The 17950-nt window shown below is 34.4% G+C and overlaps 1 protein-coding gene across 1 annotated transcript; it reads left to right on the top strand.

Annotated features, from left to right (window-relative positions):
- Positions 1–1775: 1775 nt before the first annotated feature.
- abcg1 (ATP-binding cassette, sub-family G (WHITE), member 1) lies at positions 1776–16333 on the top strand. Its single transcript, XM_027146091.2, has 15 exons — positions 1776–1918; positions 2838–3081; positions 7279–7396; positions 7940–8072; positions 8363–8413; positions 8944–9089; positions 10041–10164; positions 10788–10902; positions 11114–11262; positions 11379–11480; positions 13062–13230; positions 13780–13880; positions 14560–14718; positions 14820–14938; positions 15225–16333. The coding sequence occupies exons 1-15, from the start codon at positions 1805–1807 to the stop codon at positions 15451–15453; spliced, it is 2073 nt and encodes a 690-aa protein (XP_027001892.2). The 5' UTR covers positions 1776–1804; the 3' UTR covers positions 15454–16333.
- Positions 16334–17950: the final 1617 nt, after the last annotated feature.

Genomic DNA, 17950 nt, shown 5'->3' with positions numbered 1-17950 from the left:
TAAATATTTTTCTAATAGTTATAAAAAATTTTTTTTAGAGATATAACAGATTCATGTACGAAAGTTATTTTTTGCATGTCAGATGCTTTATTCATACCTCACTGAAGGATGACACTGTATTTCTTGTTTATTCATCTCTCTTACAGTAAACAAATGTTAATTACAAAGAATTCCACAAGAGGGCGCAAACATTATCATATCGACCTGCACCCGCCTGCATCTCTTATTATTGACTAATAAGAGAAGGAGCAAGGGCTGTTTCTTAACGACAATAATATTCCAGTTCTGCACATTTGTATTTATTATGATGCACTTTCTATTTACAAATAACCTGTCCACAACTTTATAGATTAACCGATTACATATCAAGCTGCGTGCTTAGATTTCAAATCAGAATCAAAATCAGCTTTATTGCCAGGCATGTTTTCACATGCGAGGAATTTGTTTTAGTGACATAAGCTCCACTGTGTAACAGAATGATATGTATAGTGTAAACGAAATTGTATGTACACATTTCCAGGTGTGAAATGTGCAGTTGAAATATACATATACAAATATAGACAATTTGTATGTACAAATTTGCAAGTGTGAGAAATGTACAATTGAAGTATACAAAATATACAATTTGTGTATACACGTGCAATTGTGAAATGTGTAATTGAAGTAAACAGTAAACATTAGACAATATGTATGTATGTATGTATGTACAGATGTGCAAGTATGAAATGTACAATTGAGGTATACATAGTACAAATATTAGGTGTTGTGTGTTCCATGGTGTTAATTGTTCAACAGATGGATTGCTGGAGGGAAGAAACTGTTCCTATGTCTGGTCGTTCTGGAGCTCGTGCTGGATGTGAGGGGTCCAGAGTGATTTTTTTTTGCCCTTTTGCTCACTCTGGAGAAGTACAGATAAATGGAGACACTCAGCAATTCAACAAAAACTCAAATGTTGATCTGTTGGAAGCAGAAAAAAGTGTAAGGAACTGAGTAACTTCGAAAAGGGCCAATAATGACTAAATGACTGGGTCAGAGCAAGTCCCACATTGGTATAAATGTTAAGGTGTTCTTGGTATGCAAGGGTTAGTGGTCCAGGGAACAGTGGTCCAGGGAACAGCAACAGTTAAACAGGCACCCTATGTCCATTGATGCTTGTGTTGCATATGCATATGCTTGCCTGCCTGGTACAATCCCATCGGAAGAGCTACCCTAGCAGTGGGCACTTCAGCAGGGCAAATGCTCCCTGCCACACTACAAAGATTTCAGAAAAGGCTTGCGTTCAAGGTGTTGATTGGCCTTCAATTTCCTTAGAGCTCAGGCTAATCAAGCATCTATGGGATGTGCTAAACAAACAAGCCTGATCCACGGAGACTTCACCCTACCACTTTTTAACTTACGGAACTGCCAATAATGTGTTTGTGCCAAAAAAAACACAGCATACCTTCAGAGGACCTTGAGATATCATACCTTGAAATCCCTTTAGAGTTTATAACTTGAGGTGTTAGAGATGTTGTAACGGGTAACGGGTGTTAGCGATGTTTTAACGGTAGAAGTTGGCCATTTCTGTATGTATATATATATTTGTAGTTATCTAACATCAAACTATAATCAAGAAATAATATTTCATAATATCATAACTTTAAAAGGGCTCAGTTTAAAACCATAGATCACTGAGGTTTGATTATATTCTATATCAAGCATCAAAATTCAACAAAAATGAAAAAGCAGTGGGTGACGTCATCGACCGGCAGGTTGCAAACAGAGCCCGTGAGAAAGTGAGAGAGCGCGCGCGCGCTGAGGAATCATGCGCGAGATTTCTTCCCACCTGTGCAGTTTCTCAGGTGTGCACCGGGGAGGAATGGCATATCTTATGGCAGCCTTCTCAGTCAGCAATACTGTGACCAACTCTATCATAATGGTAAGGGACAACCAGTGTTTATCTATGTGGCTGTTTATGTTTGGTCTGATGTGCACCATTATCAGATACCTGAAACGGTGAAACAGTAGCTGTTTAGATAGTGTCTGTGCTCATCAAATGAACTTGAGTTACCTCGTTTAAGACTGGAAACATAGAGAAACACTAGAGCTTTTAGAAAAAGTTATAGGATCATGTACATTATTATATAACTGTTTATTGTGTGAAATCTTTTTAATGCTTAAAGTAAATATACTACAGAATATGACTCTACTACAGAGTATGTGTGCACAGGGACATACAAAAATGTAATGTGTCCACTTGCATCTTGATATAGTCCAATCTAGTAAAATGTAGTTTGTTTGTTTGTTTGTTTTCACTGTAGACTGTCTTTGCTTGATTGGTGATATTCATAGAAAAAAGACAACACATCAGTTTGCAGAGATCCATTTTGTAATATGACACGGCAGTGTTATTTGAACATGATTTCCATTCAAGCTAAAGCTGTAGACTGGATGTTTTCATTCTGCTGAAACACAAAGAAGCTTTGACTGATAGTAACCCCATATGTCTTCTGTAACCAGAGGGACAGGGATTAGACACCTGCATGTCTCTTTGCAGTTAGTCACCCACTCATCCTGGATAGTGTTCAACTGCATACACAATCACAAAACAATACAAAGTGTAGCATTCTCTATTGTAGGGTAGCACTCTCTATTTTAAGTTTTTACTGACATTATTAATGCCATAATTAAATATTTTACAATGTGACACATAAAACACAAATTTTATTGCTTCTATAATCATACTGAATATTTATAGAAATATTATAGCTATAGTACAGTTGATTTTTTTGCCCTGTTTTATAGGTGCTGTTTTATTGGTGTTTTATATACCATGTTGTATTATGTTCCTATTTCAGAACACCAATGGACCTCCTGATCTCATGTTGGATACAAGGATAGTTTGTGTATCCATTGATAATTTAATGACTAATCATACTGGCAGCCAACAGACCCCACTGTTACATGCACACTTAAAAAAAGTGGAGAACAACAAAATGGAGGCACAGCGATTCTCGTACCTGCCCAGAAGGCCAGCAGTCAATATTGAATTCAGAGACGTCTCCTACTCAGTTCCTCAGGGACCATGGTGGAGAAAGAAAGGTATAGTTTAATTTCCTTATGCATACTTGACTGATTATTTGGAGAGAACTTAATTTGGTTTTTATTTTAGTTTTTTATTTAAAAGACCACCATTTATTTTCACTGTAAATAAATGGTGGTCTTTTAAATAAATAACTAAAATCAAACCGAATTAAGCTCTCAAATATATTTTTTTCAAATATATATTGAATCTTTTTTATTTGTAATCATTATTAGTATGACCCACATTTACATATTGGAATGTGAGTGCTAAAATGTTTCAGTCTGTGAAAATAAAGTTTAGGGTGATTTCAACTCAATCTGATCTGTTCAATCTGGTCTTTAAATGATTATATGTTTTGTCCATTTTATGTACAAATATAAATCAGTTTGGGTGCTGGAGTTTTTCGGATCGAAAGTAATCGCTTACATTCATTACTTTAATACTAATTATTTAAACGAAAGGGACTTATTCACAATGCTTTGTAAATCACAGAACTCAAAAACTTCAGTGTTATCAGTAAGCGTAGCTTACAAAAGCTTACAATGGAGCTGTTTTGCACACTTCCAGTGTCTTTAAAATGTGTTGTGTGAATCTGAGTACTGTTTAAGCAACAGATATTACATTCATAGAATTGAGAATTTACTGTAGATGAGACACAATCAAGATCTAGTGTAGCAATAGTGAAAATAACATGAAGATAAAAGATCATCTTGAAAAGTTTTTGGCAGGAGCCAAGGTGAAAAGGTAAAATTGAAAGCACCATGGGACTAATTTTATGGTAATTTTGCTACACATGATCAGTACAGTGTAAAGGTATACTTATTTATTTACATTCCTACTGACTTTTTTCTTTGCATTATGGTTTATTACATGTAGCATTGGCTAGTAGCCAAGGTGTCTACACATATATACTTACAGTAGTCTATACAATTACTGAGTACACAATTATGTTTTTATGAAAAATTCATGAATGCATCCTTGTGACAGTTTGGAGTCTATTAGACTGTTCCTCAATCTTCACAGATGGCTATTGATTCTTTTGAACCCTTTCTTCTTAAAAGCCAGTGTGATAGTACCGCCAGAATATTAGGTGTTAGGCCAAAGATAAAGCCCTGGGGTTTGTATAAAGCTTGTACGATAACAGTCCAAAATGGCAGTAGTTAGCTTGATGTTTCACTGGGTGCATATTGTGGTGAGGACCAGTCTGATCCTTTTGTACTTTAGCTAGAGCATACTATGGACGTTTTGGTGAATAAATACTGGGATTACACACAGACCAGAGAAATAGGACTATTTATCTTTTCCAATTAATGATACATTTATTATGGTAATGGTAATAAAAATATTATTTTAATTAAAATAATATTATTTTAGATAAACATTGTATATTATGTGCTTTGTAGATGTCTCAGTGGCATAAGTTAATAAGCAGTTATATTGCAACATTATCCACCTGCACATGCATAAGACTTTAAACCAGTTTTTAACCACCTTAATACCATCAATTCATGTACTTAGAGCTGTGTTTGATTAGTTATCTAGCATAATGTTTTATTAAAACATAACTGCTAAGGGAAAGTTCATACGAAAATTTGTTAATGGAATTATATGCTCCATCAGCAGCAGACTGCTACACCCCCAGTGTAGGAAGGAGTGCTAGCGCAGGTCATTTCTACAATTGGTTGTCAGGCTGCATTCCATTGATGTTATTGTGCAATATTTTATCATTTTATAAAATGTTATTTTTTTAAATATTGTTTTATATGAAACTTTTCTTTCTTCCTGTTATAAGTCTTTAATGCCTGCACTTAACTATCTGTGAGTTGCTGTGAAAAGTGAATTTTCCCACTGTGGGATCAATAAAGTCTTATTAGTCTTAATAAATATCTTATCTTATCTTATCTTATCTTATCTTATCTTATCTTATCTTATCTTATCTTATCTTATCTTATCTTATCTGGAAATAGTATTGATAGGCAATTATTTAATTGGTCCAAAATATCTAAGACATCTGTCCTTCACTGGTTGCTCATCCTTAACTGACTGCAACTGTATCCAATGCCTTTGAGCTGTCTAACAAATCTTTGTAATCCATACTTAGTGGAAAGTGAGCTCTGGCTACAGTAGTGTCTGTGACCCTGATCCACGCTCACAGCTAATTTGGTAACTGTCGGTCAACAAACTGTATTAACCCTAGTTATGAGCACCGGGGTTGGATTGGGCCTGTCCAATTAGAATGAAACAAACAGCTGTGCACATGTTGGAGATGAGGGCAGTACAGAGTTATGCTGTGTAGGATTGCCTTTTTCAGTTGCCAGGTAGCTTGTTTTTTTTTAAGCATGTACATGTGTGATACTACAGTGTTTAAAAAGAGATTGTCAGGCAATGATTAAATGTTCAATGTGCATTTTGCATTTGATATACACATGCTGGTACATTGATTTTAGATGTTTTACAACTTCTAGGTTTTTATCTGGATGCATATTTTATGCATATGTGTCAAATTGCTGATATTTTGGGCAGTTGTTTTCAGATTTGTCCAGTAAACATTTAAAAATACACATGCTGCTTTACAGATAGTTCGGTGACATTCAGATTTTGGATCACTTCATGCATGTGATTTTATATCCAATTTTTCCAGATATGGACCTTATGTTCAGGACATTAGGTTTATATCAGAGAACAGGGCTGGAATAGGCTTACTCTCCATCTTTTTATATAATGTCCACAATCTGTCTGTGGAAAACTCTTTTATGACTTTACAGTCTATATTAAAACGTACTAGAAATATAAATGGTCTCCATGGTCACTAAAATAAGTAATATACTGAAGTGTAGAAAGCTTTGTTAACATAATCAAATGTCTTCATCTTTTTCCAATAGTTTGTGCCTCTTCTAGCTGGGATGTCACCTTATATGCCAGAAGAAGTATGTACAGTAGTGCAGTAGAATGTGCATCAGGAGAGTACAAACAAGCAATCCAAAAAACTCCAACTGCTATTAACAGTCACTCATGCAGTCAATCTGCTTATTTAATCTGTTTGCCAGTATTTTTTTTTTATTAAAAGGATTAATTAGCTTGCACAGATGACAGATGATTAGTTCAGAGTCAAGAACCTCTAGTCACTGTGCATACAATGACAAAACCGTTAGTTGGGAAATTCACTTATCACACCAGCTCACAGACAGTTAGCAGAGGTATTAAAAACATAGTAGGAAGAAAGAAAGGTTTAATATAAGACAATATCAACAATAGTAACGGAAAGAAACACATGAAGTAGTATGCACAAACCCTGGCATTGCAGGGGTTTCTAAGGTAAGTTATCATTGTAGCACTTCTGCCTCGAAACAAATCCTCAACTAGATATTTAATACAACTCTTCAAGTGCTAAGTATGGGGGATCCCACACAAGAGGACAGCAAAGGTCAGAGATATTTGTGTATTACTTGGAAGGATTGAGACTGCAAATCCAATCAGGCTCCCAGCCTCTGAAAACAGCTGGATATTTCAGCTAGACAAATAACAGGTCACAATCTGGCATTTTGCCACAAACTGGCACTGTTTTTTTGTTGTTGTTGTTGTTTTTTAAATTATTATTTTTGTTTTGTTTTGTTTAAACCTACTGTTGAATGAAACAGTGATAATGACTATAAGAGACTTTATTGTTCCACAGTGGGAATTTTTTCTTTTGCTTTCCATCCATCTGCTTGTTATTACACACAGAATATAAAACAACATTCTACACAGTTCATTCTTAAAAGTACACAGAACATGTTTATACAAAAAGTATGTCTGGCATACCAACGTAAATATATTACAGGAAAATGTACATTGCCAAAAAGTCTTTAGAAGTGTCTCAACACTCGACACCTTGGATCGAGTTCAGAATGCATTGTCAAACTGGACAAAAGTAGGTAGTTTAGTAGAACTGAGGGGAAAAATTGCAAGGGTCATATAACAAGTGAGAATGAGCATTATCCTTTAGGAAAAAGGCAAACAAGAGCAACCATGCAAAAAATTTGAGAAACACGATAGGTGTATAACAAATGCTTTCTTTCACCCAACTCACAAAGAACCATTTATGAGAAAAGGAGGTGCTAAGTGAATATGTTTTATTAAGGTTGAGCCTGACACGGGGAGAAAACAGCACTCTGCTGTGAACACAGAAAAATGTTTCTCACACGTACCCATTGCCCTGTTCTCTTTATTCTTAGGTTACAAGACCCTGCTGAAAGGCATCTCTGGCAGCTTTACCAGTGGGGGTCTAGTGGCTATCATGGGGCCCTCAGGAGCAGGGAAGTCAACGCTTATGAACATCCTGGCAGGATACAGGTGAAGACAACAAAGCCATGTCACTCTATCACACACACAAACACACACACACACACACACACACACACACACACACACACACACACACACACACACACACACACACACACACACACACACACAAATCACACTGTCCAATAATAATGTAGGGTACATTAATGTCTTGTTCAGCCATAAACCTCTTCCCATCACTAGATGATAATAACTTTTTATTATCTTGACACCCAGACATGGCCCCTCTCTCTCAGCATATTGCTCAGCATGTCTCTCTCTCTCTCTCTCTCTCTCTCTCTCTCTCTCTCTCTCTCTCTCTCTCTCTCTCTCTCTCTCTCTCTCTCTCTCTCTCTCTGTGTGTGTGTGTGTGTGTGTGTGTGTGTGTGTGTGTGTGTGTGTGTGTGTGTGTGTGTGTGTGTGTGTGTGTGTAAACATTAATGAAATTAATGAAATGAATCCTGACAGTTGTTATGACTGAACCTAATGTGTATTAGAATTGCTCATTTTAAAGTTTAAAGTTATGCCCCAAAATTTTCTTTTGCCTTTTAGGGAAACGGGAATGAAAGGAGATATCTTGATAAACGGACAACCCCGAGATCTGAGGTCCTTTAGGAAAGTGTCTTGTTATATTATGCAAGATGATATGCTTCTGCCACACCTGACGGTCCAGGAGGCCATGATGGTAAGGAGCTAAAATAGTGTGTTTTCTGTGAAAACAACAAAATGATATTGATATCTTATTTGTATTCAGTAGCTTTTTTAGATGTATGATTAATACTTCACCTCTGCTTGTGTGACTTACTAGTTTTTAGCATTCACAAACTGGGTAGCTACAAATGAACTCCCAGTGGCTACTGATATATGGATTGCATGCCTTAATGTGTATTTGACAAAAATAAGAGTTTGAAGCATAATGTTATGTATAATCAAAAGATTATTTTGTTTTTTAAACAAATTCTGAACTCCATTCAGGTATCAGCTAATCTAAAACTTCAGGAAAAGGAGGAGGGCAGAAGAGAGATGGTAAGAGAAAACTGTGTGAACCTCTTCACACATTTAATGCTGTCTATTGTCTGATCCTTGTCTAGATGTTAGAGATATGGAATTTAGAGCATAGTGTTGTAACACTATTAGATTTTGCTGGACTGCTCAATAACTTGCCTATGAATAATGAAAGAAGATATTGCCAGCTGGAAATTAATGTTCTGATTTTGCTTTTTGTGATTTTGATTTTTAATTGCAAAAGCAGTTAAGTAAATATCATTTCTGTAATGGAAAATAGTATTATAATAGCTAATATACCATTGAAGAATTCAGATTTTACAAACATTGATTTAATATTTGTATAAAGCACATTGCAAAAACGTCTAATCCAGTTCCAGGATTGGACGTTTTTGTAGCTAAAACAGAGAACTGGAGTTATGCAAACAGTGAAATGTACCCATGCTGTGATGATGAATATCAGCACTTTGGATCATTGCTTCCTCAATCAATTTAATCAACTGGTCTCAAACTTTTCTTATAATATAAAAATAATGCCTCTGTCTTTGTAGGTGAGTGAGATCTTGACTGCACTTGGCTTGTTGGAATGTGCTAAAACACGCACATCTAACCTCTCTGGTGGCCAGAGGAAGCGCTTAGCAATTGCCTTGGAACTTGTCAACAACCCACCTGTCATGTTCTTTGATGAGCCCACAAGGTGATCCCCTTGAGAAACATTCACTCATAATACATCTTCCTCTGTGTCCTCACATATACTAAGGATTATTTAATTCTCAATGAGCATCATAGCATGCACTAGACCCTATTATATAGAATTTTTAATACCATAATATAATAATAAATATGAACACAGACAATCTGGTTGTGGTGAAAGTTTTGATAACCACAAACATCTCTGAGGGGATGATTAGGCAATCTATTTATTCCTTCTTCCTATTGGACTCTCCTTATGGGATTACGCCATATAACTGATTGCTTATTAGGTCATATAATTTTTTTTCCTGTCTAATAAATACATAATCCACCATTATAAAGTATTTCAACAGCAAGACAAATTCTTTTGTTTTTGCTATACACTGAATATATTTGGGTTTGAGTTAAAAAAAAAAAGACGAGTATGAGTAGATAGATGAGAATGTCCTGATATTTATATCTGGATATGTTTACAAACTGAGAACATGATACTTTTATAATGATCAAAAGTATTAAAAAAAAACTTGACTGACAGGTGTTTCTTTTTGCCCAGATCTGCCCTGTTTAAACAATTAATAGTTCTCAATATCTACTCTTTGTTTTTGACTGAGAAGGCTTAACCAACATGAAGACGAGAGAGATGCAAGCTGGCACTCACATTGTGCATTGCAAGTACAGCAAATTGGAATGCTTTGATAAATAATTAAAAAAAATGGTGTGCTAAACTGGACATCAAACCTGTCAGCCAAGGAAGACAACGGTTGATGATGATAATAATAATATTGTGAGAGCTGTGAAGAAAGACCCAACATCAGTGACAGCAGAAATATAGAGTTCAGAACACAAGATACTAACCACTCTTGACTTATATATCACATCAAAATGTTTATTATTTAACTTATTACAGTGGAATAGATAGAGCTCTTCTCACTTATATAATTTGTTTTCTTTTTAGTGGACTTGATAGCTCCTCCTGTTTCCAAGTCATCTCACTGATGAAAGCTCTGGCTCAAGGAGGCCGAACAGTTATCTGCACCATTCACCAGCCCAGTGCCAAAGTCTTTGAGCTCTTTGACAAAGTAAGCTATAGAGACTGAAGAAGATAACTACATTATGCCATTATGCAACTGTTGGTGTATTAGCATAATTTAAAATGGGAGGTTGTGTAACATGACATGGCATAACATAACATAACATAACATAACATAACATAACATAACATAACATAACATAACATAACATAACATAACATAACATATAATAAAATGGGAGGTTGTATAACACAACATAGGATAATAAAATCAAATTATGTGAAAATGCATAACAAGATTGCAGATATTAATAAATTCCTTTAGCATTACCAGTTCTAGCATATTTGACAGCTTGCCCAAAATAATATTACAAACACCCACCATCACCATCCCAACCCCACACTTCAAACAAGGGATGATGGGAAATGCAGTACAAGATCCCCATTCTGACAGGTTAAAATTAAAATGTAAATGCCTTATATGGTGATATGATATTATTATTTGTCTGTATCTGACAAGTGTGTGTGGATATCCAATGTCACCCAAACAGTGGCAAACAGTGCTGGACTGGCTTACCTCCCATCTCATCCCATGCCAAGATCGTCCATTGTCTTTAAGTGTTTGCTCAACTGAAAGAATAATTTAAAAGTTGTTTTTTAATTGTTTTATAGCTGTATGTACTGAGCCAAGGTCAGTGCATCTACCGAGGAAAAGTATCAAACCTAATCCCCTATCTAAGGGAACATGGACTCAACTGCCCTACGTATCACAACCCAGCTGATTTCAGTAAGAAATCACCTTTGCTGTTAAAAACCATGAAGCAAATGTGTATCAGTAGATATAAATGATTATCCATGTCAAAGATTTCTTGGAATTGAGTAAATTATTGTAAACATAAAAATATATTGTAAAAGTGCATTCCACATGTTTACGAAAGAGATGGGTTGTAGTATATATGTATATTTGAACAGGTTTTTTATTTATTTTTTGCCTTCAGTAATGGAAGTGGCCTCTGGAGACTATGGTGAACACTTGGCTCAATTGGTGAAAGCTGTTAATGAGGGAAAGTGTGAAAAAGATTACAAAACTGAGACAAATGGCGATGAGGCTCTGAACTCTTTCTTTTGGCAGAAACCACCTGATGAGGTGAAAACACAGACAATGTTCTTTATCCTACAAAATGTGATAACTAAAAAATGGGCTAATTTAATTACGTATCTTATGTTAATTTGTGTTATAAGAGGTACATTTATTTTTTCTAGGACTCCTCTTCCACTGAAGGCTGTCACAGCTTCTCTGCCAGTTGTCAGACACAGTTCTGTATCCTCTTTAAAAGAACAATATTAAGCATCATGAGGGACTCGGTAAACAAAACTGTTGATCATTGCATAAATGTAGTAACACATTTGATAAAGCAGTATTTAAATTTACACATTGCTTATCATATAATAGGCAGTCTAATTGATCATGTAAATTGATTACATTCTTAGATTTTTTTTGTTTCAGAAACAGCTTTGAGCATGAACACTGTGAAGAGCTATAAAGTCAAATATGCATTAAATGATTAAGTATACAATATCAGTTTCAGCATGTATATTCTGTCCAAAATCCTTTATACAGTATACACACTTTATGTTCTATGAATACACACTATATTACTGAAAACATGTCTCTTCCAAAAAAATAAGACTATACTGTCTTAATTAATATAAAGAAATTGAACATTATGTAATACAATATTTATTGATAAACTTTGTGAACACAGTAAGATTACTTAAATAGTTATTTCACCTTGTTTCCAAAATTGTTCAATAGTTTTGCATATATTGTCATAAATAAAGAACAGCTGTGGACTCAAAGGTTAAACCTTTGGGCAACTTCATGGTTAAATGGATGAATCACTGAGATTCTCACACATTTAAAATCCAACTATGCAAAGAAAGTCTTCAAAATCCATTCAAGAGTTTAGCTTTTAGCAGTTACGATGTATGACGTGCAAACAATGAGGAAATAGTACTTTAAGACTATAAAATACTACAAAAGTACTATTTCAGCTAAAAACAAAAGGGTACTCTCACTTGTATGTATGTAAATGTTGTTGTGTGTGTAACGTGTGAAAGTCCACGCAGACAGATACGTAACCTCTGGATTGAAATCAGGACCCTCTTACTGGGAGACATACTTTTAACTCGGTATAAAAAATACAAGTAAATACCACAGAACTTACCACCGGCAGCAGACAGAGAGACAGATCGTGCTGCAGTGTGTGCCAAGCAAACTTCAACTATGAATTGAGTTTGACTGTCTACAGTCCCCTCCAAAACTATTGGAACCTCTAGGCCAATTCCTTTGGCATCAAGATCAGAAGGATACGGGAGATGTATATGAGTTGAGCGATAAAACATAGAATTTTCTGTATCAAACCATACCATTTTATGTAAGCAGAAATATAAGAACAAATAAGTCTTAAAGAAAATTACAGTGAAACCACATTATGTTTGGTTGCACATCTCTTGTTAGCCTCGTGGCTTGTTACACTTGCCATTCCAGTCATTTTGGAGAATACTGTACACATTTAAGTGCCTGTCATAAATAATAACACAGCTGACTCCAATATAAATATATAATAGTCTATATATATACTGTATGTTGCTTTTGCCATGATAAGTAGCTGGTTGAGAAACATTGCTATGAAATGAGCAGAACTTCAATAGTTCAAGGGAAAACTGTAATTACTTGCTAAACTATCCAGATTTAGCAAATGTATGATAATTAGCAGTACAAGTTTATGTACTGTTTACCCACTAACACTATATACAAATATAATCGCATATTGAACCATATTGCTACCAGTCTGATTTTATATTTTCCAAAAGATAACTATACCAAAGAAAGCAATGTAATAAGACAATAAAAAGTCATGTAGTGTTACTCTTTTTGACTAGGTGTTGACCCACCTGCGTATCACCTCTCATATTGGAATTGGGCTCCTGATAGGGCTTCTCTACCTTGGGATTGGAAATGAAGCTAAGAAAGTCCTCAGCAACTCTGGTTTCCTTTTTTTCTCAATGCTTTTCCTCATGTTTGCTGCTCTGATGCCCACTGTGCTTACCTGTGAGTGACTTAAGTACAATATCTATATTCTCTGTATAGATATGTATGTATGTATGTATGTATGTATGTATGTATGTATGTATGTATGTATGTATGTATGTATGTATGTATGTATGTATCTATCTATCTATCTATCTATCTATCTATCTATCTATCTATCTATCTCTATCTATATATCTATATATATATATATATATATATATATATATATATATATATATATATATATGCTACATACCTATTCATTTTCTAGTATCTATTAACTTTTCTATCAATCTATAGTATCTATTCATTTAGCATGATGTTTCATTACATCTTATTGCAGCCAGCATGGATGGTTTTGTATCATGATTTTTGTTTCATGGGTGATTGTATCTGATAGTAATATGTAGCAAGCGATCAGATGTCACCAGTGATCCGTCAAGCTACATAATTCTGTGCTAACAGTCTAATTATATTAGAGCATATTATCATAATTACATTGTATCAAGAAACATATATATATATATAAATATCAAGATTTTTTTTTTTTGTATTTTTTAATCATAGTTCCTCTTGAGATGGGTGTCTTTTTGAGAGAGCACTTAAATTACTGGTACAGCCTGAAGGCGTACTACCTCGCAAAGACTATGGCCGATGTCCCATTCCAGGTAATATCTTATGTTATCATATGAAATATGTTATAGAGAATAAAGGGTGACTGTTAGATTGTATTTTAAAGATTTGGTAAAGGGGTGGTGAAAGATCACATTTTCATGGTACTATAAGAAGGACAGCTTTGGAACCAACATGTTATAAAAGCTCAGAGGAGATTTAGTCAGGTCAGAGAAGGGTGCTGCCAATTTAGGAAAATCCAGCAGCAGCATTATATAAGCAGGCTGTGCTCCCTGATAGAAAGGCTTTTCTCTAAAACTAATATTCACTAATGGTTGCAACAACTGTGTATATAAGCTTCTTCATATTGAATCCTTTTACCATATCTGAGTTTTACACATTTTAAAGTTATTGTTATTTAAAATGTTATAAATTGATTATTTAAATTATGAGTGATATATTTAAGACTGATTTTATTCTATTTAGGTATTTTATAATGATCTCATTATATCAGACTTTGTAAGTTTGATGGTGCAGTCTAATATTGTTAGGAATATCTGAAAAAATGAAAATCTAAAGATGAAATAAAGAAATCTAAAGCTAATTCTTGCCTTGAGCATGTAATAAAGTGCACCATGATTTAAATACTTTTCAGAGATGAGTACTAAAACATTTCTTAAAACAATTAAATGTAATCTGTAATATATCATTTATTTTACTGATTCTGGTTAATAGATTGCATTCCCAGTGGCATACTGCAGCATTGTTTATTGGATGACCTCTCAACCATCAGATGCTGTTAGGTTCATCCTCTTCTTGGCTTTGGGTACTCTGACATCGTTGGTGGCCCAGTCTTTGGGTCTTTTGATTGGGGCAGCATCTACATCATTGCAGGTGATTCTAAATTAGTGTTTCCTTTTATAGAATCTGTTTAATTATGGTTAATATAATTACTGAATTAATAATGTATGTTTTTGTGATATGCAATTTCTTAGGTGGCTACTTTTGTAGGGCCAGTGACTGCCATACCTGTGCTGCTATTTTCAGGGTTTTTTGTCAGTTTTGACACCATCCCAAAATACCTCCAGTGGATATCTTACATTTCCTATGTCAGGTATGAAGTGTTAATAGTCTTTGGAAAGAATTTTTTAAATTTGAATAATAGCAGTGTAGTTTCTTTTCCTTATAATTGGTTTAATCGATCAACCCAAAACACATTTTATGCATAACAACTGACACATTATATAGTAATGGCATGAGGAGCTTATATATATATATATATATATATATATATATATATATATATATATATATATATATATATATATATATATATATATATATATATACCAAATAGTGACAAGAGTGCTTGTTTAATGTAGCTGTTTTATGTTTTTCAGGTATGGATTTGAAGGAGTTATTTTGTCCATCTATGGGCTGGACCGTGAGGACCTATACTGTGAAAAAGATGAGACATGCCACTTCCAAAAATCCAAAGCTATTTTGAAGGAGCTAGATGTTGAGAATGCTGAGTTGTATCTGGACTTCATTGTGTTGGGCATCTTCTTTTTTTCTCTGCGCCTTATTGCCTACTTTGTCCTCCGCTACAAAATCAGTGCAGAGAGGTAAACAGCAACACTTTGACAAAACAAGACCCAAGGAATGGTGAGCTAGGAGAACAAAAGTGCTAAAGCAAAAGTCCATATAAGGAAAGCAATACAATGAACAGTTTAAACTACACACTCGGTGCACTATTTTGCACTAAAAAAGGATATGGACTGACAATCTAAGTACATATACAGTATATGTGACAATCTGCAGTTGGTTTAAACAGTTAATCAGGGAGTTGGTCTCATGTACTATATTGGTTTATGCTGTGAACATTATGTATGTATAATGTTGCGTCTCCCTGGGTGTGATGGATCCTATTCTCAATAAATAGGATACAACAATAACAATCAGACACAGGAAAGGGTTTCACAATTTTAAGAGCTGGTCTCTGCTAGTAGTGGTATGACTAAATAGGACTAGTCAGCTTTCCCATCGTTAAAGCTAAAACTGATTCAAGACATTGCTATTTTAGGTTATTTTCTTGCAGTTAAATATCATTAACAGCAATAAAGAAAACAAAAAACTGCAATTCAATTAACACATAAAAGCTATAAAATACCTTTTCTATCTTCAATTCAAGGAATAAAATCTGTGCAATAATAAGTCTGTGCATTATATTACACAATTTATGGACATACAAATTCTTACAGTGCACTTGTGTGGATGAGCTGGCAGATCAGCTGACGTTGTTGAGCTGTCAGCTTACCCACACAAGTGCATTATAGCTCAATGATCAGCCTTCCTTGGATGGAGGTTGCAGTGTCTATAGTAGTGTCTGGGAAGTTTTTCCAAGTTGATATTGTCTTGGAAGTTGCTGCACTGAACTCTGGCCTTTGTAGACTCTAAAAGTGAGTCTGCATTCAGCCTTGGAGTGCTGGCATGCTCTGAGAGGCTGTACACTATCCAAGTAAGACTGTGAATTGTGGGCCACGGCAGCTAATATGTTGTTTATGGGATTCAAATCTATAGCCATGCAATTTCTCATTGCCCTTGCACTTAAAGCTTATACACTATCAATAATTTCATAGTCAGGATAATTCATAGTCAATAATAAAATGCACAGTATTTACTTGTTGTGCACTTAGTTTGTTATTTTGAGATTTCAGATAAATAAAGTTTGTGTCTACATTAACCTTTGCTATAAGCAAAATTAGGGTAAAAATTTAACCTCTCACTGGTGACATAACACATCTACACAAATATTTTGTAAAAAAAAAAACTTTTGGAAAAGCATCTTAAAACATGACTAGCTATTTGTAAATTGGCATGGTTCATATCACTGTCAAATGATCATATTAGATGTTGCTAATATGTAGTTTGTTTATTTTTGTCTACCCTTTTTTTGTCTGTTAACAATGCAGATTGACCTTATTAAATGGGCATCTTAAGTAAATAGTGTTTGCCAGAGTGCTGACATTCTAATAATTAAATGTCCATGTTATGTCAGAGCATCACAACATCTGGAAAAACAGAACAAAATTATATGTTGTAATTTTTTATATAAATTTTAATACAGAACAGCTTTAACAAAAATGACATTTATTTATCACAGTGGTACAATCTTATATGATTGAATATGGAGCAAATATGAACGTATCAGCATATTGTAAGTATTACCATTCGTACATATGCATGTGTTAGAATATCTTTGCTATGGACCTTCAGCTGGAGAAATTAATGCAATTATTGAATTTACATGGTCTTTAAGTTTTTTTTTGTTTTTTTTTTAGGTATTTCTAGAAGGTATTATCAATCTAGATTTTTGTTTTGTATATTGGCTGCATATTATTTTTTACACACACATCATCTAAACACTACTTTCCTTTAAGACATTGGGGCCGTATTTTAATATCCAGATAATACTTCAAGGGAGTGCATTTCTTTTCTGTGATGTTTTATCATGGTAGAGCAATAATAAATTGAACTGTTTAAGAAAATAACAACTTTTCTTTCTAAGTCTAAGTAAAATCAAGTTTTAGCTCTCATCGTATTATACAAAATACAAATCTAATCATGAGAAATAGGTAGAACCTTAATACCTATCTATTTATTTATAACTTTTATAAAATACATTATTAAACAGAAACGAAATTGTGCATTCATACTTTACATTTCTTGATCATTTAATTAACATTTTTTAACACAATCAACATGTAAACTGTTTATAGTTGGATATTTTACTGTGTCTGCATATGTTGTAGTGTTTGTACATTCTTCACTCATAGATGCAAGTTTTCGCAAAGGCTTGATTGCAGTTCTTGCTGCTAAGTGTGGCCCAACCAGTTATTAGGTTTGTGGCAAGCACTTTTTCACACAGGGCCATGTGGGGTTGTTTTAACTTAATAAAAACCTTCATTTAAAAACTGCATTTTGTGTTTTTCTTGTGTTATCTTTGACTAATATTTAAATTTGTTTGATGAGCTGAAGTGTGACAAATGTGCAAAAATAAAAAAATAAAAATCAGGAAGAGGGTAAACACTTTTTCACACCATTGTATGTCACTGTTTATCACCGG

Source organism: Tachysurus fulvidraco, chromosome 11, assembly GCF_022655615.1.
Source record: "Tachysurus fulvidraco isolate hzauxx_2018 chromosome 11, HZAU_PFXX_2.0, whole genome shotgun sequence".
NCBI lineage: Eukaryota > Metazoa > Chordata > Actinopteri > Siluriformes > Bagridae > Tachysurus > Tachysurus fulvidraco.
The sequence above is the reverse complement of the archived record's forward strand: the minus strand, read 5'-3'. Positions and strand labels throughout refer to the sequence as shown.